This window comes from Protopterus annectens, chromosome 5.part0 (genome assembly GCF_019279795.1).
Source record: "Protopterus annectens isolate FY-2018-M chromosome 5.part0, PAN1.0, whole genome shotgun sequence".
Taxonomy (NCBI): domain Eukaryota; kingdom Metazoa; phylum Chordata; order Ceratodontiformes; family Protopteridae; genus Protopterus; species Protopterus annectens.
This window is the reverse complement of record NC_056735.1, coordinates 88,520,380-88,543,636: the sequence shown is the minus strand read 5'-3', so window position 1 is coordinate 88,543,636 and position 23,257 is coordinate 88,520,380. Positions and strand designations below refer to the sequence as shown.

The following is a 23,257-nucleotide window of genomic DNA, read 5'->3' as shown; positions in this document are numbered from 1 at the left end:
AATCAAAGAATGATTTTATTTATATATATATATATATATATATATATATATATATATATATATACACACACACACACACACACACATATATGGATTCAATTCATAATCTGGAAAGACTGAAATCTCGAATTTCAGTTTTGAGACCATGAAATCAAATCCACACAACACCGAAAGCCAAAAACCACGAAGCAGAAAACCGAGAAATTTAAAACACCAGACCACACATATACCACAACACACACACACACACACACACACACACACACACACACACACCACAAAATGAACAAACACACAGCCACAAACCTACATCACAAACAGCCCCCTACTTAATATACATATATATTAACTCAGAGATCGCACAAACAGAAAACAAAAGCAAACTCACACACACATCAGCATACACTCAAACACCCACCTTACAAAACACTCACTTTCCTGACATTACATCTAAATCCACGCACAGCACCGCATGCCATCCACAAACACCGGACATTACGTAGCGTAAATCCATAATCGCAAATTAGAGATATTCGAATTCGCGATTATGCACTTTTGCTATTTGAAAACTTCGACTATATAGTCTCGAGAAACTGAAATTCGACACTTCAATGTTTCGAGATTATAAAGTGTTTATATATATATATATATACATATATATATATATATATGTATATATATATATATATATATATATATATGTATATCTATAAATAAGTAAATACAATGTTACACAGATATACAACATTTTGGATGGTTTCCTACCCAAAAGCTGATTTGTTTTTGCTCAACACCAGGATAAACTAGATCCCCAAATCTGAACAAATATCTATTCATACCTTACATCTCCCTTCTTTACTCAATTTCTTACTATCAATTTATCTCCCCATCTTTCTCTCTAAATATTCCATAAGCCTGCTTATCTCACTTTGTATTGCAATTCATGTTTGTATTATACTAACTTACCTTTAATTTCTCTTTAAACTGACTAAAATTTCTTTATTAAATCATTGTCATGTGCCATGCATCTTATTCTTAACCAATGTTTTCATATTTCTAATTTGGTATAATTATTATTTTTAAAGACTGTAAAATTATTCTTAAAGTGTTTTAAAATACTTTGGAGCTTTTCTCCCCGGGCATCCGCTGAAAATGGGCTCGTACCCAGTTGGACTTTCACACTAAACAAATGTCAATAAATATAAAATTATACATATGTACTGATCTAATTTAGATCAACATTTCAGAACGTCAAACTTCAAATGATCAAGACTGTATATGACATTCTTAAAAGTTGAAAGAAAAAAAAAAAACTTTTTGTGGGGGGGTAACCCCCACACCCTCACATATACCAACTTCAAGACTGCACTAGTGAGGAAAAGGGCAAATTCCCACATTACCACTGTACAGCAAACTCAGTAGAAGCAGTCTGACGTTTGAGAATAATCATATAGTTAGACATTCTGAAAAGTTCTACATACACACACTAATTTAATGTAAATGCATGTATACCTGTCTCAAGGCTAATGATAAAGTAGGGTAAACACCTTATGAAGCACACAAGGCCAAACTACAGAGGCAAAACATTTCTTGCTACACAACTTAACCAAGGAAGGAAATGCAGCTTATATCAAACGCTGTGCAAACATACTTGGAAAGGTTATTCCTTCAGTGTCAAAACACAGTTACTTAACCAAGAGTTAACTTTACCTATTTCTTTTCAATTTGTTCAGAATAAAAACATGTGAGCCCACACACAAAAATAGTTTAAATTGTTTAATCTACACCTGAACTCAAGTTTTTGTTTTTTAAGAATGGGAGAAAACAGCTTCTGAAATTTACACTTTTTTTCTTGCCTTGGTGTTGGCTGTGATGCTACTGTGCCACTGGGAGGCACACTCGTTTCAATATCGTCAACTGGTGAAACACAGACTGGCTTACTTGATGCGAACTCCAAAGCATACTGTAGTACATCTGCCAGGGGAAACCGTTTTGGACCAGAACCATAGCTTAGGTACCTAGGAAGAAAAGGGAAACAAGTTTACTATATAGTTATCATATATGTGCTCTTACGGAAAATTTTAGTGCAGTGCACAGGTTCTACAACATTCATGTTTCTCAATCTTTCCACATCATGTCCTTTCCTAAACCACATCCTACAGTTTAAATTACTCCTGACTGATCCAGTGTGTGGGAAGATGTATGCACAAATCATGTGCAAAGTGCATCTGCTAATAACTCTTCATATTCAACACCATCCTTGGAAAGTCTTGTTTCCAAATAACAGAAACCATTTCTGATACTATTCCCTGTCTATGCACTTTGTGTGTTTTATTTATTTATGATGGCGCAGTGGTAGCATTGTTGCCTCACAGCAAGAGGTTCTCCAGTTCGATTCTCAGCTGGGGTGCCTTCTGTGTGGAGTCTGCATGTTCTCCCTGCATTTGTGTGTGTTTTCGCCGGGTGCTCTGGTTTCCTTCCATGTTACAAAGACATACATCAGGAGTGTTTCGCCCTTTGTTCCAAGTCGGACTTTCCTGGTTTAACAAATATAATAAATAAATAAATCTAACCATAAACATGGATGCCCTTTTCTATATGCTGCAGTATTTTCATCACATCGGGGAGTCCGCCTCCGGCTGACTCATACATCTGGCAGTATACAAAAGTCTACATGCTACTGCGAGGTGAGATGCCGCACACCATCCTCTGTACATTGGTCATAGAGAGACGTCAGCACGCACCATCCTCAGAACTGAATGCCGCCAAGCACCAGCCTGAGCCTAGGTGGGAAACATCAGGGAAAAACAGGCAAGTATCAGAGGGAAGGCGGGAGGTGGGTGGGTAAGCAATACTGCAACATATAGGAGAGAAGGACATCTGTGGTTATGGTAAGATTTTACAAATCTATTCCATATGTCCTTCTAGTCATATGCTGCAGTATTCATCACATTAGGGAGAATTCCAAAGCTCATGCTTGGGAATGAGTGGGAGGAGGAGGAGCACAAGATTTTTCTACAACCCCTGAAGAATAGCTCTGGCAAAACCAACCCTGGAGAGGATATCAAGTTTACAGTGTTTAAAGAAAGCATGAACAGAGGCCCAGGTAGCCACCTCCAGGCCTTTAAAGAAAGACCCAGAGGAGGAAACTGCATTTGTGGAGTGTCCTCACTGGAGAAGAAAAGCTCTTACCATTGGCTGAACAACAGAAAATAGCTTTAGAAATCCAGGAAGAGATTGTTCACTTGGAAACCGGCTGACCCAGGGCCCTTGAATGGTAGGACACAAACAGGCGCTTGCTTTCACATTTATGGATAGGTTTGGTTTTATCCAGAAAGAATCTGAGTTGCCTGTGCACATCCAAAGTGTGCATAGTTCTCTCACTGCAGGACTAAGAGGAAGGAAAAATGGGTAGGAAGGTGGATAGACTGATTAAGAGCTAATTCACTGACCACCTCAACATAAGGGAAGGGTTGGTATACAAGGATACCCTGTGTCTCTGTGGAAGACTGAAGGGGGGATTAGGGCATCAGAGCTTGCAACTCACAGACCCTTCTGGTGGAGGTAATGGCCATTAGCAAAAGTCTTCCATATACAATGCTGCAGGAAAGACTAGCTTGCTGGCTCAAAGGGTGCCAGTGTAAGCTTCTCTAACACAAAACTGAGATCCCAAGGAAGAGGAACTGGTTTTCTAGGTGGTCTAATATGAAGGACTCCTTTAAGGAAAGTTTAACCTCTAACCTAGAGGCTAAAGGAGATGACATATGCTGAGAAGTCAAGATGGCTGAAAGGTGAGCCTTCACTTAAGAATAGGACAGCCCACCGTTCACCAGTTCACACAGGTAGGACAAAACCACTGGGAGATCCACTGACATGGCTGTGGATCCTTCTTGTGACACCAGATGGAACACCTTTTCCATTTGGAAATCTAGGATTTTCTAGTAGTGGGTTTTCTGGCCTCCTGCAGAACTTTAAGCATGTCCTCTGAAAATACGTGTCTATAGGGAATTAAAACCCTATCACCCACAGAGCCAGGCTCAAAGAGTTGACAACTGTGGATGTATTAGGGTTCCCTTGACCTCTTGGAGTAGTTCCATCCTATGGGGGTAACTTGTGATGATTGCCCCTGGCTAAGTGCAGGAGAAAGAGGAACCAGTGCTGCCATGGTCAAAAGGGAGTCACCAGCAAGATTTTGGTTGCTCCTGCTGAGTTCTTCATAGGAACTTTTGGAGGAAAGGTAACAGGGATGCATACAGAAACATCATCTTCCAAGAAAATCATAGTGTGTTCACTTTCCAGACCAAGGGATGTGGAACCCTGGTACAATTTTGGAAATTGTCTGTTCATGGGGAGGGCAAAGACATCTACCCAAGGAATACCCCAACAATGGATCAGGACCAGAAACACATACCTGTGTAACATCCATTTGTGGGATTGGGCCATGGACCTGCTTAATGTGTCTGCCACCATATTCTGAACTGAGGGAAGGTAAACTGACTTTGTAAAGCTAACTCCCAGGCATGTAGGGCTAGTCCGCATAGGAGTTAAGAGTCCATTCCCCCTTGCTTGCTGATGTACGAAAGGACAGTGATGTTTGTCTGTGAACCACCTCAGCACCCCTGGAGTAAGCCTGAGTTTGAAGATTTGTCAGACAAAAATCAGGGCCTTCATTCCTTTTATACTGATATGTTCATTTGCCTGTGCTGAAAACCAAATATCCCTGACCCTCAAGAATTGTGTACAAATCTTGAGGGGGGAGGGGTGGATGTAGGGGGCAACCAGGATTTTTGGTCACCTGAAGGATCCACCAATCCATCTCCTTTTTTATGCAAGGCAGGAGAGTTCTATCAAAATCCAGTGTCTCTTTAGAAACCACTGAATTTTTCTCATGTGCAACTTGGCCACAAGAAATGTAGGAAGTCCCTGGCAGTCAGAGACTGAAGGGGTAAGATTCTCTGGAAGTAGGAAGTGAGGAACAGCACATTTTCTGTGGCTAGAGAAGTTAGTCTTGTTTGGCTGGATCCTGTAGCCCAGAAAAACTTGGTCTTGTTTAGGAATCAGAGAGGACTTCTGACAGTTTATAGTGAAGCTTGGACTCTCCAGAAAGGAAATAGTGAAGGACAGATTCTCCTGAAGTAGGTCTGAGGACTGAGCTTGGATTAAGAGATCATGTAGAGAAGCGAAGATCTGAATTCCCTGCAGTCTGCAGAATAAGACAGCAGCCAAGTATTTTGTGAAGACCTTGATGCCATAGAGAGACCAAAGGGCAAAACACAGAACTGAAAGTGCGAGGTAGAAACAGAAAAACGTAAGCATTTCCTGAACTGAAGGTGAATGGGGATGTGAAGATGAGAGTCTGTCTAAAGACACCTTAAACATTTGGGGAAGAATGAGAGGAAGACGACGGCAAAGTCGGCATCCAAAAGGTGGGGACTTTCAGAAAGGGATTTAAAGTGGGAGAGGTCCAGGATGGGTCCCACAAGGGCCATACTTCCTGGGGACCAAAAGCATCCTGGAGTGGAAACCTTTCCCTTGTTAGGAGGAAGGTACCTCTTGAATCGTCCACCAAGAAAGATCAGAAATGACCTGAGGGAAGAATACCAACTGTTCTTTTGGTGGTTGCGGGATATCACTGAAGGAGGGGATAAGCTTCCCAAACCATGAAATAGCATCTCTGGATGAATAAAAGAACACAGGAGTCCTGGGTGATCTGATTCCAAGCACCAAGAGAGATGAAGGGACAGGGGAGTGGATGGCCCTTGGAGGCAGATCATCGCTGGCTACCAGGCTTAGCTTGGAATTGGAAAGTCTGTTTCTGAGCAGGAGTTGATGGGGTAGATTTATAAGAAAGTACAATTGCGTACACTTACCATAAATGTAGATGTTAGAGTGTATTCACTGTTGCAGTCATTACATTTCGGTAATCTGGCAGGTTGCCCTCAGTCGGCCTGAATAACAAAGTCTTGGGTCCTGCGTCGGTTGCTGTCTCTTCTTCCATGACGTCAGGTCATCAGGGGTATAAAACATGCAGCTGACGCCATTTTATTCAGTTTTTCTTGCCCCAGATGTCAGGTGCCCCCAAATGGGGAGCAAAAAAAATTAATTTATATATAGATATATGGTTCTATCTGACTACGTCGACAAGTCAGAACGCCGACAGCGAGAACACCGACGCCAGAAGATCGAAAACGGAGAAGACCGACGGATCAAAACCCCGACGCTGAGAACATCGACATGGGAAAAGGCTGTGGATGTATGCGGTAGTGGACGGTAGGGTCTGAGTAAGGTAAGTGTGCGACTGTGATAGTTTGTGGGTTGGGGCGGGTTAAGTGAGTTAGGGTTAGCTGGCTAGGTAAGTGTGCGACTGTGATAGTTTGTGGGTTAGCGGGTTAAGTGAGTTAGGGTTAGAGCTGGCTAGGTAAGTGTGCGACTGTGATAGTTTGTGGGTTAGAGGCGGGTTAAGTGAGTTAGGGTTAGAGCTGGCTAGGTAAGTGTCGACTGTGATAGTTTGTGGGTTAGGGGCGGGTTAAGTGAGTTAGGGTTAGAGCGGGTTAGGTGAGTGTGCGATAGTGGCGGACCTTAGGGTTAGGGTTTGGGTTAAGGTTGTAGGTAGTTGTGTATGTGAGGTTTAGTGTTGGTTTGTAAGGATTTTGGTGTGCTTGTGTTGTGTGTGTGCTTTTTGGACCGGGGATTTGTTTTGTTTGTTGCTTGTCGGGATTATGGTGTGTCGGGCATGTGAGGTTTCGTGTTTGTGAAATGTCGGTTATGTGGTGTCGGTGATTTCGTTTTCGGCGTTTTGACTTGTCGACGTTGTAAGATAGATCCAGATATATATATATATAAACAGAAATATATGTAAATGCACTTTTAGCAACATAAAACTTTACCTTCATTGAAAAGCATATACACCACAAAGGCTTTAGTATATAGTGAAGGAAAGAAAAGGTAAAGAAAAGGTATAGAAAAGGGGGGTGGTGGGTGGGTAACCCAGACTGCAACAGTGAATACACTCGAACATGTACATTTATGGTAAGTGTACACAACTGTACTATGTTCTTCATGTCTCACTTTTGCAGTCATTACATTTCGGTAGAATCCCAAAGCTATGGATGGGAAGATGGAGCCAAACAGCATTAAGAGCTGCTATAAGGCCCTGCAGAACTGCAGTGGCAAAGCCTGCACTGGATTTGGAGAAGAGAGGCAAATGATAATGCTTTGTGAAGGTATGAACAGAGCTCCAAGTAGTAGCCTCTAGGAGGTCTTTGTTGGAACCCCTCTGAGAAAAGCTGCTGAGGTAGAGGCAGCCCTGGTGGAATGTGACCCGATCCCCTTGGGCACAGGTTTACCATGGTGCAAGTAGCAGAAACGAATGCAGTGGCTTATCCACTTAGAAATAGTCTTCTTTGATATAGCCTTCCCCTCTGACCCTGTAGCAAGTAGCAGAAACGAATGCAGTGGCTTATCCACTTAGAAATAGTCTTCTTTGATATAGCCTTCCCCTCTGACCCTGTAGCAAGTAGCAGAAACGAATGCAGTGGCTTATCCACTTAGAAATAGTCTTCCTTGATATAGCCTTCCCCTCTGACCCTGTAGCAAATGTTACTAGTAGTAGTTCAGGCTCTCTTAGAGATTTGGTCCTGCTCAAGTAGAATCTTAGTTGTCTGTGTACGTCCAATAAATGCAGAATCCGCTCCCCCTTGTTCTGCGGATTTGGGTAAAATGTTGGCAGGTGAATTGTCCGGTTAACAGCCACACTGGATACCACCTTAGGCATAAAAGGATTGGTCCTGAGGGACACCCTGTCCGGGTAAAATGTAATAAAACGCTCCACCATGAGAGCCTGTTCTGAAACCCTTCTTGCTGAAGTGACTGCCAAGAGAAAAGCTGTTTTCCAAGATAGAAATTTTATATCCGCAGTAGCTGCTGGTTCAAAAGGAGGCAGGGTGAGTTTTTCCAGCACAAAATTGAGGTCCCATGCAGGAGTTGGTGATCTTCTGGGAGGCCTCAAATCTTTGGCCCCTCTAAGGTACTGTTTAAGCAGAGGATGAGAAAAGAGGGGAGGCTCTGTGTTGTAATGAGCCGAGATGGCAGAGGTATGGATTTTTATTGAAGAAAAAGATAGGCCCTTGTCAAGCATCTTAGTCAAATATTGTAAAATCTGAGGAATATTGGGCTTTGCTGTGTCTGTTCCTTGTGCTTGGTTCCAAGCACCGAATCTCTTCCATTTATCAGCATAAGATTTTCTAGTACTAGGCCCTCTGGCTTCCAAAATGACATCTATCACAGATTTACGAGAGGTGTCGTTTGAATAATTAAATGATCAGCCATGCTGTAAGACTCACAGTTTGGAGTGGAGTGTGCAGAATTTGATTGTTCTGCTCAGACAGTAGAGGAGGCATTTGAGGCAAGTACCAAGGAGGAAGTTGAGACATATTCCTTAGAAGCGGGTACCAGTGCTGGCGAGGCCAGTCCGGAGCAACTAGGATCATTTTTGGATTTTCCTGTCTGACTTTTAGTAAGACCTTGGAAAGAAAAGGCAGAGGGGGAAAGGCATAGACTGATAGGCGTTTCCAACTGAAGGATAGGGTATCCAGTTTCCATGCTTTTTTGTGATGAGTTCTTGTGCAGAATTTGTCCAACTGATAATTTTAGGGAGAGGCAAATAGATCTATGTCTGGGCTCCCCCATTTATGTGTTAACATGCTGAAGATTTGTGGATCCAGTTTCCATTCGTGCGGGTCCATAAGATTTCTGCTTAGGTTGACTGCCCGAGTATTTCATTTTCCTGGCAGGAACTGAGCTTGAAGATGTATTTGATAAGTCAAAGCTGTGTTCCACAATGCCATGGCTAGTCTGTAAAGGGGGTAGGAATGTGTACCCCCCTGCTTATGTACCACATAACCGTGGTGCTGTCCGTCTTTATCAGTAGTTGTCCTGGATGAAGTAAGCCGCTGAAGGCTGTCAAAGCATTCGGAACAGCTAGCATTTCTTTCTGGTTGATATGCAGATGCATTTGTTTTGGGCTCCATTTGCCCTGAATGCATCCCCCCTGGCAGGTGGGCCCCCCAAGCATAGTCTGATGCATCTGTAGTTAGGGTTTGGGTGGCAGGGAGTAGAGTGAATGACAGTCCCTTGTTTTGGTGACATGTCTCTGCCCACCAAAGAAACTCCTGTTGTAGGCAGGGAATGAGAGGAATCATTGCTTCCAGACTGTGACAATGCTGACTCCATAAACTTTTTGGGTACCATTGAAGTTTCCTCAAATGCAGTCTCGCATATGGAATTAGCAGAATGCAGGATGCCATGAACCCCAAAGCCTGCAAAATTTGTCTTGCAGATAACTGGGTTTTTGTTGCCATTTGTTTGAAGTATGCTGTCAGTTGCCTTTGTTTGTCTGGTGTAAGTTAAGCCATCTGGGCAGTTGTATTCAAGCTTGCACCCAGGAATGTAATTATTTGAGAGGGTACCAGTTGGGATTTCTTTTCGTTTATAGTTTACCCTAGGCATGTTAGAAGCTTTTTTAAAAACGCCAGATGTTGAAGAAGAGTGTCCTTGTCCTCTGCTTGGATGAGACAGTCACCCAGATAAGGATACATTTGTATGCTTCTTTGTCTGCAGAATGCAATTACTGGTACCAGGCACTTTGTAAAGACCCTGGGCACAGTAGATACGCCAAAGGTCAGTGCAGAGAATCGGTAATGCAAAAAACCTGCCTTGAAGCGGAGGTATCTTCTGCAGGATTCCCTTATTGGGATATGCAGGTATGCCTCTTAAGTCTACAGTCGCTAACCAAGCGTTCCTGCCCAGCATAGGCAGTAGCTGTTATAAAGTCAGCATTTTGAATTTTGGAATGTCCAGGAACACGTTCAAAATCGATAAGTCCAGTATTGGACGCCAGGAATAGTCTTTTCTGGGTACCAGGAAAAGTTTTGAATAAAAACCTTGTCCTTTTTCCTTTTCTGGTACTGGTTGAATAGCCCCCATATCCATGAGGGACATAACTTGTTTCTGAGCCTCTGCCCACTGATTTTGTGGCAGGTCTGGCCAACCGTTTGGAATTGGCAAAGTATGGAAATTACATCTGTACCCCTGGGATACTATGTTTAATACCCACTTGTCCTGGGTAATTAACTGCCAATTTTGAGCATGAAGTGCTAATTTTCCCCACAAGGGGGCTGCCAAAAGAGAAGTGCTTGGTGATGGTAGAGGAAAGTCATTGAGACTGCTTACTGTAGGATTGTGCTTTGTTTCCTCCAGATTTGGAGGTGGAGGCACCATATTGCTTTGACCTGTAAGAACCCTGTGATTGGTATCTGGAGCCTTTTGATCACCTGTATTTGCCTTGAGTTGCTCTGTTGGACACAGGAAAGGACCAATTTTTAGTAGGCCAGTGCCTACTGAACCTGGGAGGCTGCACTTGCAGGAAATATTTTACAGTTTGCATAGAGTTAGCTTAGTCTTCCATTTTCTTTAAAACCTCTTCTGCCTTATTACCAGAGTATCATGCTGCAAGGGGGCATCCAACAAATTTAGCTTTAACATGATCAGGCAGATTTTGCTCCATGAGCCAGGCATGCCTTCTAATCACAGCTCCAGTAACTGCGACCCTACAAGAAGCCTCCAAGGAATCAAAACCGCACTGCAAAGTATGCTTTCCAACCTGTTCTGCTGAATGCATTAATTCCTGTAACTATTTTCCACACAAACAGAAATCAACATTATTTTCTGTTTCAGTAAGCCCATAATATGCTGTTGAAATTTAAGCATATGAAACTGGCAGTTTAAGGCCCTGATCGCCAAGGTAGCAGACGTATAAACCTTCTTTCCCCATCTATCCAGCGTCCTGGAATCTCTATCAGAGGGGGTAGGATTTTTGGCTGTAGAGGCCTTTACACCCTTGGGACCCTGTGAAATAGTCTCAGGATCAGCAGCAAGATTTTTGAATAGAAATTTGTGGGAGTCAGGAACCCATTAATATCTGTCTGGCTTACTAGGAGCTGGAGGAAGGGAATCAGGAGCCATGCTTGATTCTGAAAACACATCAACAATGTCTAATACAGGAGGTATTGCCAAAGGCCTAAGCTGAGGAAGAAGGAAATCCCTAAGCCTCTTTTTTGATTCAGAGAAGTCCTGACTCTCCCAGTGAAAATGTTCCCTTAAAGTATGCAAAGTCTCTCCAAAAGAGTAATCCTCAGGAGGAGATGCAGATGGGATGGATTCCTCTGCATCAGAATCCTCAGAGTGGAATAGAAAATTCCTGATCAGAAGAGGAAACATAAGAAATGGAAACCTGATCTGAAGATTAATAATCACTGCATTGCCCAGGCTTCTTAGCAGGGGGGAGTTGGGAACCCCTGATCAAGGTAATTAAGTCCTCAGCCATTTTGATCATCTGTTTTTTAGGCATAGGGGCGTGAGCACGTGGCTCATGTGTCGGTTTTTTAGACATAGATGATGTTTTTGACCTTGTTTTTGAAGCTGGCGTTGGGTTTAATATAAAAATGTTGAGGCCTGAAAACACCCTTAGAAGCTGGTGCCTGCTCAACGGCTCCGGACCCATCCAAGGGAGAGACATCCGCAGGTTCAATACTCTGAGAATATCGCGGCATGCAGGACTCTGAATGGGTCTCGGTAGAGGCCTGCGACTCAAAAGTAGCGGGTATCAGGGGCTGCGAAAGCGCCTCACTGAGTACTGGCAACTGGCTTGGGAGAAGCATAGTCGGTTTTGGACCTCGACGGTCTGTCACGTTTTTTGTGAACTCCGGCAGTCGGATTGCTAACAGACATTTCAGGATAATTAAATCTTGATCCAAAATATTTAGAAGCAAAAATATACCGACGCTTAATAGTATGTTGGTTAAATCTAGCACAAAACCGACAGCAAGGCACGTTATGATCTGGGCCTAGGCAAGGAATACAGTACAAATGAAAATCTTTATGAGGTATTTGCACAAGTAATGCAATTATTAAGTTTTACTGACATCGGTAAGGAGCAAGAAAAAGTTTCCCCAACAGGGTACTTAGCTTTAGTTTGAAGACTTCGGTTCTGAAACTCGAATATGAAAATTTCAGGAGTTGGCCGACCGGCACTTGTGAACTGCTTCTGCTTCAGGCACCGCGTGGCAAGACTGAATAAAATGGCGTCGGCTGCATGTTTTATACCCCTGACGACCTGACATCATGGAAGAGGAGACAGCAACCGATGCAGGACACAAGACTTTGCTATTCAGGCCGACTGAGGGCAACCTGCCAGCAGATTACCCAAATGTAATGACTGCAACAGTGAAACACTAAGAACATGCAGTTTGTTTCTTAGGGCCTCTTTTACAGGAAGTAGGCATGACAGGTTTTCTAACAAAAGCAGTCTTTGCTGGGTAGTTCCTTTGGAACCTGAGAACAGGATAAACAAGGATATCCTTAAGATCCTATAGCGCCTTACCTTTTTCCTGTAATCATTTTAATAGGTCTGCAGCTGAGCTACCAAATAAGGCTTTATTATCCAGAAGGGCAACCATCAATTTAGCCTTGAAAGCATCAGGTAAGCGTTGTAAATAGAGCCAGGAATATCTCCTTAGGACCGACCCTAGAGGCCACTGCCATAACTGAGGCATCTGCAGCATCGTAACTGCACTTGGAGTGCTTAGCAACCTGGGCAGAGGAACTGAGGATGGCTGCCAGTTTACCTTGTGCATCTGAAAGGAGAGCCAGAGAGTATTTGGCCATGTGGGTCTGTTAATTTACTGCCCTAAACGCCAGAGTGGCAGAGGTGTAAACCTTTTTCCCCAGTCTCTCTATAACCTTGCTCTATCAGAGGGCAGTAAGGAGGTGGAAGGCAGTAACTTGAAAGCCTCATCAGCTGAGACTGAAATGGTAGCTGGATCTGCAGATGGAGCTTTGATCAGGAACTTAGAATCCTCAGGCACCTTGTAGAACCTGTCACTATGCTTTGGGGCAAGGGGCTGAGAGTCTGAGCACTTGGATGCAGCTGTAAAAGTATCCAGGAAAGCTGGCAGAACTGGGGGGAATGGCATAAGGTGATGGAGAATCCATCTGCAAGAGTTCATAATATCTCTTTTGTACTTCTGAGACTTGGCAACAGTCTCAGTTGGAAAACATTCATCTTCTGGATAGTTTCTCCGAAAGAATTATCCTCCCCAGAGGAATCTCTACCATTATATTCCTCTTCTAGGGAGGCATACCCCAGGGGGGAAGCTATTTGGGTGGAGTAGGCTAATGACACATCTCCTGAAGATTCTTCTTCATCTGAAGAGGTATATGCAGCTATCCTCTTGAAGGCAGTGGAAGGAGAAAAGACTTGCAGAGGGACAGAGGATGGTGAGAACTGGTGCAGGGTCATGAACACATTGAAAAGGCTTTGTGAGAAAGTCTGCCAATCAGGGACTTGCTCTTGTGATCAGGAGCAATGACCTTTGTCTAACTTTTTCTTTTTGGGAGCTTCCATGTAATGGAAGATGGAAGGGTCTGACATAGACCTACATTCCACTATGTCAGTAAGCACATCCTCATGCGCAGTGATTTGGGGGATGCCGTGTGGACCCTTAGAAATAACAAGACGTGGTTCCTCCTTTTTGCCCAAGTCAGATGCCTGCACTTCCCTCACAGACATGCTGGAAGACTCCTTCTGGGCTTACCCTGTGGTACCTGCCACAGGGACATCCGCCAGCTCTGGTATGGCCTCTGGGCCTACATCGGGCTGGAGAGACAGGCCTGGAAGAAAGGGTGCAGCTGGAAGATCAGGCCAAGGTTTCTTTGCCTTTTTTGCTTGTGGCTCATCCAAAAAACCCAATGTCACCTTCATCTCCCATGCCAGATGCTTAAGGTGTTAGTTCTCCAAGTTGAACAGAAGCTAAACTGCTCCTAAGGGTTTTTGGGATGAATGATTTACAGATAGCACAAGCATTATGATCATGGTCTGGGCCTAAACAGAGGTTGCAGGCATCATTATGTAAAATCTGCCTTACACACTGACACTTGCCCTTTCTAGTTGACATGAAATAACCCCAAAAAAAAGCAGTAGCAAAAAAGAATTAATGAAAAAACCCCAATGGGGTACTTATCTCAACAGAGGTTCACAACTGATCTGGCGAGCGAATGCCTGAAGCAGGTGGTCTAACAAGAGGCAGAAAAGTTCTGAGGTTGGTGCATGCTGACATCTGCTTTATACCAGTCTCTATGACTGACGTACGTAGGATGATGTGTGGTGTCAACATACCTCGGACTCCCCAGTGTGATGAATACTGCAACATATGAATAGGACATCAAAAGAATTGTTTAACAAAAAACAAAAGGAAACGGGTGGAGTCATGGGCAGATATGTTGAAACAGCCACAAATTGAACCTTGACAGAGGAACAAGATAGGCTGGGAATAGTAACTCATCTGAGAACCAGTGGTACAGAATACCTATTAGGACCCCTGGCTATTAGCCAAACAACTAGAAAAGCTCCAGGCCAATTCTTTAAGAAGGAAGACCCACTGTTAGCTAGGCTTGTGGGGAGTTGCCACAAAGATCACCAAGAGTCCCTCTGAATCTAGAGGATTACCCTGTATTTCAGTGGAAAAGGTGCAACTGCATCTATTACCATAGTCTATCTGCAAAGAGTCGTGGAACAGAACAGGAGGGGGGGGTAAGTGTCTGTTTTTAAAGAGGCTAACAGATCTGCCTGACATGCTGTCCACGACTAGATCACTCCCAGGAAGACTCTCTTGTAATTTCCAATAGCGAGGGTCTCCCCTGGTCCTGCTTAGAATGTCTGACAACACATACTACTCTGGCATACTAGATGCTTGGACACTCAAGAAATGCTGAAAAACTACCTCCCAAGTTATCACAGCCAGCCAACACAGAAGGAAAGACTGGTGTTCCTGTGCTAGCTGAACTGTCAATATTACTGTGGTGTTCTCCAGTGTCTCAAGGCCGCCGAGACAACAGCGATATTTTAGCAAGGATCACACATGTATCCCTTTGACACTGATGTGCTCTGGCCAGTCTAACATGCTCCACAGGCAGCACCTTTTTACCTTCACCAGAAAGGCTCCCAAAGCAAACACAGACTGCATCCTAACAAAAAGGAAAAAAAGATCTGAATTCTAAATTGTGTGCAGTCCCCACCCATGCAGTTCCCTCCTGATAAGGTCCAAAACTGGAACTCCGGAGGACAACAATGCTGGTTCCTCATGAACAAAAGAAGTCCAATCTTACATGGCAAGTCGGAGGGTTTTTTTTTTTTTTTTTTAAACAGTATCTGGACCCCCAGACTTTCCATGTTATGTACTCCTGACTGCCAGGAAAAGACTCTGCAAAAGTAAGTTGCCTAAATAAAGATATGAGAATACAAGAATGCCCAGAAGCCCACAATGGGCTGTTCCAGGGGTCAAGCTCTTGTGAATAACTCAGTTGTGCATAATCCAAAGGGTAATGCAGAGAGAACTGACAATGTGACCGAAAAGCACAATCAGTCTGAGAAGATCTAGAACTTGTCTGCAGGCAAGTTCTTTCTTTGGAATCTGGACCAATCTGAAACAAACACCTTTGTCCTTGTGGCTTAAAAGGCACAGACTCTATTATACAGAGTTAACGTGCGACTGCAAAAGGAGAGCTTGAGGTCCACTGTCTGGGACAGAGATGGAGATATACGGGCATAAGCAGAGGGGGGAAGAACCCAGGTATAGACATTCTAAAGACAGATTGCCACATTTTCAGAAAAGATGATGGACTTCTGTTAACAGTGATCCCCTTCCGCCATCAGTTCTTCCTGCCCAGTTTGCCAGGCAGGGACTGTTTAGATTGATCCTCCATTCCCGATCCTCCATTCCCTTTGGAAAACTATTTGAATTTTTTTAATAGGGTACCTGAAAGAGTGTGCTAGCTCCATTAATTAACTTTCACCTTAATGTTTAAGGACCTGAGTAGCAATAGGTCCTAAACTTCTTTAAAGCAGAGTTCAAAATCTCAGATTTAAACGTAAGAGAACTACTGGTTACATATAAAAGCATTACCTCCTTATGACAGTAGTTGTGGCCCTAGTCGCAGTATCTCAACAATCACACACACTTGCATGTTTGGAGCTCTGATGAATATTACAATTCTGCAAGGATTTGTCCTCTCAAGGCAGATTAGTACAGTATGCCCTTAAAGTTTCAGCATAGTGCAAGAAACTTCCACAAAAGGCCCTGGTGATTGCGAATTCTAAAAGCCAATGTGGCTGAAGAGAATTCTCTTCTCAAATCTATCCAAAAACATTACCTTCTTTATCCCTTGGAAAGGGATTTGGATTCAGCAGAAACATGCTGTCAGCTGACTCGGGCAGCAACTGCTGTAGGATCAGAATGAAGGTGACAAATAAGAATTTCTTACAGGCAGCAGCAAAGACTGGCAAAACAGCAGGCACAGGAGTAAACCTTGGAACCTCCACTTGTAATAACTCAAAAGAGTATCTCCTCATTTTAGGGGGAACCTCCACCTGTCCTCAAAACTTACATCATTCATCATGAAAATAAACTCAGGAAACAAGTCCTGCAAAGGAGATCGGGTGTATGTTCCTTCTCTCTAGAATGAAATTCCTGACCTTGGGAATCCATTGGGGGGGGGGGGACTGTCTCACAGATTGCCAGTTTTCTGGCAGACTATATTCACATTTTTCTGGATCACAACACTACTCAGGTAAGTTTTTTTTTTTTTTTAATTCCAGGGCCAACTGCCTGCAATGAATTTCTGCCTAAAGTAAGAACATCACCTTTATGTACTACTGTAAGTGTATCTTTAAATGAACTTTTAACCTTTTGCTTCTTTTTCCTACTTAAAGTATCCCTGGAAGAATGACTGTGGGATGGTTCTTTATCCTGGACAAAATGAGTCTTTTCCAATCTACCCAGAGAAAAATCTCCAGACCCATAAGGACAGATGGCTTTCCCATGCCTTAGACACTGAACAGCCACAGAGGAAATGGCTGACCCCTACTTCATGACGGTGGAAGAAGCAACACAGAGCAGCTGAGGAGCAATGAATGGCCACTACAGGATCCTCCATCAACAGATGAGGTACTGACTCAGCCCACAGTGACTGCAAGGACTCTTTTAGTTCATTTTTCTTTACAGGCACAGCAAGAAAAAAACAACTGCCAGTAAAGTGTTGGTACACGTCAGAACACAAGTACTAGGCTGGCTGTCCTTGTAGGCCACTTTAAGCCTAGCCAATTTCCCTTTCAAAGGTTACAGTCACACCCTGTACCTTGTGTCTGTGAGGTAAAACAGATTTGCCCTTATACCAACCCCTTTCTCAACATAGGCTGTTAGAAGCAGTGCATAGATATCTGTACTTCCCCACAGAGTCCCAAATCCAAGGTAGATGCATATGCAGTACATAAAAATCTCTGAATGACCCGTAGCTCCTTTACCTGCCCTGTCACTCACACAAGTTGTCAAAGTACACAAGCACTAACAATGGCAATAGTTTTAACACTACTTTTAAGTAAAGCATCTAATCTCAACAACTGCAAAAGCAGTACACTTAACACAAACAAAATATACCCAAGAAAAGAAAATAAACAAGCCCCTAAATCTAGTAAGGTGGCTCCTGACAGAAAACTACCAAAATTTAAACAAATGCTTTTCTTATTTATTTATTTTTTTTTTTTGAGCAAAGATATCACCTTTCAGTCAAAATCAGAAAAAATGCACTAATCTTAAAATAGGCAATGAATATGGTGTGGAAGGTTTCCCCAAAGGGGACTTACCTGCCAGAAATAAAGCTGTACGTAAACTGCTGCTCCTGAGAAGCTCCATAGCTCTTTCTTATGAGGTAACAAGTACAGAGCAACTTCAATTATGGCTACTCCTTACCGAACTGATGCTGGCCAATCAGCCTCGAGGGAAGATGTGGCAGGGAGCCAGACCTTTTGAAGCTTCCTAACCATGAAGCAACCCCAACAATCCAAGGCTTCTGCAGCAATGGAAATGATGAAAGACAGATTTCAAGGAGGAGCGTGTACAGTTAAACACCGTCGGTGGCACCTATGTACTCAAGGCCACATAAGTACATGCTACTCTACCTCCTCCAGTGGATTCCTATCCACAAACTTTTACCGTTTGGTCCACTTACTGAAAGCCCTTGGCTCACTGCAATTCAGTAGGTCATTAATCAGCTACTTTTGCACTGTGGGTGTGACCTAGTTGGCATCACTGTTTACACCTCTAGCAAACTTCTTAACTTATCCAAGTGGGTCAAAGATGGATCAGCTTTACGTAAAACACTGCAAGCTTATCATATGGTGTAAAGCAAGTATACAGGTATTCACCAGAGTACCAAACTTTCAAGACAGGGCCATGCAAGACTTATCTGGTCTGGGACCACACAACAGTGAAATACACTGTCCCAACTGTTTATCTGGGACCACACTACACAGAGGTCAGCTCAGCATTTCTGTCAACAGGAGGCATTGCCATCCTGTCTCCAAGCCCAGGAAAACTGTCAGACTACTACACTACTGCTGTGACATAATGAGAGCAATGCAAAGCTAATAAACCACAAAAGTCAAGGTGATGGTGACTCGCACACACCACCAGAATAAATTCTAAAGATGTAGTAAAACGTAATTGGAGCGCTTTTATCCCAGTATCAAGACTTCATCACAATAAATTTCATACTCACTGGTTAGTATTAAACCCTAAATGATTAACTGAATGAGTAAACTTGCAAAACTACAAGCTAAAAACTTTACAAGTAAAATACAAATAGAAAACACAAACAGATGTACATTTTATCAAAACTTTATACATATATTTCATGTATCGCTCTAATATTCGTGTTTAATACGTTTTTAATCTTTTTTAAAAATAACATTTGCCCTATTTTTTTTTTTTTTTTTTTTTTTAAGAATCAAAAAATAAAATTATAAAACAAAAAATTAGATGGGTAATATTTTAAAGTTAAAAGCAAATAAACTGTTAAGGCGGGTACAATGGAAATTTGGTTGTTTAAATAAGAAGTAATGTACCTACCATAACTTTGCCTCTCTGTTGCCAGTTTTCCTTCTTCCTCACAAAGATACAACACTCAGATCAGACTCAGCCACATTGACAAGTCTCAGGATCCAAATCTAGAGCTCATCTCTCTACCCATAACTCTCCATTCCATCCCAAACTCCTCAGAAAGTACAGTTGTGTACACTTACCACAAATGTAGATGTTAGAGTGTATTCACTGTTGCAGTCATCACATTTGGGTTATCTGCCTGCAGGTAGCCCTCAGCCAGCCTGATTATCAAAGTCTTGGGTCCTGCATCAGTTGCTGTCTCATCTTCCATGACATCAGGTAGTCAGGGGTATAAAGCATGCAGCCAATGCCATTACATCAGTTTTTCTTGTCCCAGATGTCAGGTGCCCCCATAATGGGAAGCAATTATTATACAAGGTTACACCTCCAACAAAAAAGCAAATGCACCAAAAAGCTGTAACCATAGTAAACAAGAATAGAGCTATAGTCAATAGAAGTCAGGGGGCTGGAGGGAGGGTAACCAGGACTGCAACAGTGAATACACTCAACATCTACATTTATGCTAAGTGTACACAACTGTACTATGTTCTTCCTGTTTCACTGTTGCAGTCATCACATTTGGGTAGATTCCCAAAGCTAAGGATAGGAGGAGGCAATTAGATAGCATTTGGACCAGCTAAAAGGCACTGCAAGACTGCAGTGGCAAAGCCAGCTCTGGATTTAGAGAAAATTGGCAAGTGGTAATGCTTGGTGAAGTTATGTACAGAATTCCAGGTAGCAGCTTCTAGGATGTCCCTGGTAGGGAAACCTCTGAGAAAGGCTGTAGAGGTAGATGCGGCCTTGGCTGAATGTGGCCTTATCGCCTGTGGGGTAGGTTTTCCATGGTGCTTATAGCAGAAATGAATGCAATGACCTATCCAATTAGAAATGGTTTGCTTTCAAATGGCCTTCTCCTCTGCCCCTGCAGCAAATGCCACCAGCAGCTGTTCAGATTTCCTGAGAGGCTTAGTCCTGTCCAAGTAAAATCTAAGTTGTCTGTGCACATTCAAGGAGTGCAAAATTCATTCCCCTTTGTTCTGTGGATTAGAAAAGAAGGTTGGCAAATGAATGGACTGATGAAGGGCCACACTGGATACCACCTTGGGCATAAATGACGGATTGGTCCTGAGGGACACTGTGTCCGCATGAATGATGATGAAAGGCTCCGCTGCCATGAGGGCCTGTAATTCGGACACCCTTCTTGCTGAAGTGATGGCTAGAAGGATAGCTGTTTTCCAAGAAAGGAATTTCAACTCTGCATTTGCAGCTGGCTCAAAGGGAGGAAGAGTGAGCTTTTCCAATACAAAGTTAAGGTCCCAGGCTGGAGTAGGGGCTCTCCTGGGTGGTCTTACGTTTTTGGCCCCTCTGAGGAATTGCTTCAGCAGCGGATGAGAGAAGAGGGGCGGTTCTGTGTTGTAATGTGCTGAAATGGCTGAGGCATGAATTTTGATGGAAGAAAAGGAAAAGCCCTTGTGAAGCATCTCAGTTAAGTATTGAAGAATATGGGGTAAACTGGGTACAGCTGTGCCCATCCCCCGAGTTTGGCTCCAGGAACAGAATCTTTTCCATTTTTCAGCATAGTATTTTCTAGTACTAGGCCTCCTTGCCTCCAGAATGACATCCATCACTTGCTTAACTGAGGGATGGTAATGGAGAGGTCAGGTAATTAGTCAGGCTGCAAGGTTCAGGGTTTGAAGCTTTGGGGAAAGAGACAGAGGTGGAAAGGCATAAACTGATAGGTTTTTTTTCCAGGTGAAGGACAGAGCATCCACTTTCCAACCTTGTTTGTGAGGAGTCCTTGTACAGAAGTTGTCCAAGTGGTAGTTCTGAGGGGAGGCAAACAGGTCTATCTCTGGACTCCCCCATTTGTTTCTCAACACGTTGAATATATCTTTGGTTCCAGCTTCCACTCGTGTATATCCATGAGATTTCTGCTTAGGTCTACCAGGGTATTTAGCTTTCCTGGCAGGAAATGAGCCTGTAGGTGCACTTGGTAGCTCAAGGCTGTGTTCCATAGAGACATGGCTAGTCTGCAGACAGGGTATGAGTGGGTTCCCCCCTGCTTGCTTATGTACCACATAACATTGGTGTTTGTCTGTCTTTACCGATAATTGTCCTGGAAGAATGTGGTCCTTGAAGGCTGTCAGAGCATTCTGTACAGCTAACATTTCTTTCTGATCGATATGGAGGTGCATTTGACTTGAGCTCCATTTGCCCCTGAATGCACTTCCCTGCCAGGTGTGCTCCCCATGCATAGTCTGATGCGTCTGTTAGGGTTTGGGCAGCAGGGGGTAGAGTGAATGGCAGTCCCTTGTTTTGATGACAGGCCTCTGCCCACCAAAGGAACTCTATCTTTAGACAAGGTATGACAGGAATCATTGATTCTAGATCCTGAGAATGTTGACACCATAGGCTTTTTAGATACTATTGTAGTTTCCTCATATGCAGGTCTTGCATATAGAATTAGTAGAATGCAAGAGGCCATGAACCCCAGTGCTTGCAGTATTTTCCTTGCAGATAGCTGGGTCTTTGTGACCAGTAACTTGAAGTAGGCTGTCAAGCTTGTTTCTCTGACGTGAGGTAGGCCATCTGGGAAGCTGAATTCAAGCTTGCTCCCAGGAATATAATTTGTTGGCAGGGTACAAGATTTGATTTCTTTTCGTTTATGGTGTACCCCAGAGAAGTTAGCAATTTCTTTACAAATGGTGGATGATTTAATAGTATGGCCTGGCTTTCTGCCTCAATTAGACAATCGGCCAAGTATGGGTATATTTGAATATTCTTTGCCTGCAAAATGCAATGACTGGAGCTAGGTACTTTGTGAATACCCTGGGCGCAGTAGATAAGCCGAAGGGCAGTGCAGAGAAAGTACAGTTTTGTACCTACCATAAATGTAGATGTTCGAGGATTCCATTGCTGCAGTCCTTACTATTGGGTATAGTCCGCATCCAGTCGGCCCGAATACCAGAGTATAAGGCTGACGTCGGTCAGGGCGCATTAGACTGACGTCAGCACGTCAGGGTACTAATGCGCATGACCGGCGTCATATCCTCAGTCTTTTCTTGCCCCAGATGTCAGAAGACCCTAAAAAGACAAGGCCCAAAATACCTGCACCAAAACACGAACAATATATACAAAAATATAAGCAGGTAAATCACCTACACAACCACCCCTAAACACAGAGGGGAAGGAGGGAGGGTAAATTGGACTGCAGCAATGGAATCCTCGAACATCTACATTTATGGTAGGTACAAAACTGTACTATGTTCTTCGTCTTCCATTGCTGCAGTCCTTACTATTGGGTAGAATCCCAAAGCAGAGGTAAGGGAGGCTGGCAAAACATAAAGAAGCAGGAGCTGACAACATGCCTTGCAAAACAGCTGTGGCAAAACCAGCCCTAGACTTAGAGTAGATAGGAAGGTGATAATGCTTAGAGAAAGTATGCACTGAACTCCAAGTAGCTGCTTCCAAAATATCCTTAGTTGCCACCCCGTAGAAATGCTGTTGAAGTGGCAGTAGCCCTAGTGGAATGAGGCCTAATCCCAGCTGGAACCTCCTTGCCATGATGGGAATAACAAAATGCAATGCAAAAGCCAATCCACCTAGAAATAGTTTGTTTTGACACAGGCTTGCCCTGCGAACTCAAAGCAAAAGAAACAAACAACTGCTGAGACTGCCTAAAATCCTTAGTCCTGCTTAAGTAATAACGCAATTGCCTGTGTACATCTAAAGTATGCAAAATCTTTTCCCCTTTATTTTGGGGTCTGCATAAAAGGTAGGCAAATGAATAGTTTGGTTTAAAGCCACACTAGAAACCACCTTAGGCATAAAGGAAGGATTAGTACGTAATGATACCCTATCCTTATGGAAAATCAAAATGGCTCTACTGCCATAAGGGCCTGCAACTCAGACACCCTTCTTGCAGAAGTAATAGCCAACAAAAAAGCAGTCTTCCATGACAAATATTTCAATTCAGCAGTAGCCGCAGGCTCAAAAGGTTGTAGAGTAAGTTTTTCCAACACAAAATTGAGATCCCAAGCAGGAGTAGGAGCTCTACGGGGGTCTTATATTCTTAGCCCCTCTAAGAAACTGCTTGAACAAAGGATGCGAAAACAATGGTGGGTCACAATCATAGTGAGCTGAGATTGCTGCAGCATGAATCTTGATGGAAGAGAAGGACAGACCCTTGTCCAGTAACTCAGTAA

The 23,257-nt window shown here is 43.3% G+C and overlaps 1 protein-coding gene across 1 annotated transcript in view; it reads right to left on the bottom strand.

Annotated features, from left to right (window-relative positions):
- Positions 1-23,257, bottom strand: part of USP25 (ubiquitin specific peptidase 25) — a 2,531,105-nt gene that overhangs the window by 1,194,823 nt on the left and 1,313,025 nt on the right. The window contains exon 13 of the mRNA XM_044071806.1: positions 1,857-2,018. Within this exon, the coding sequence (XP_043927741.1) occupies positions 1,857-2,018 (162 nt within the window). The remainder of the gene's footprint in view (positions 1-1,856; positions 2,019-23,257) is intronic.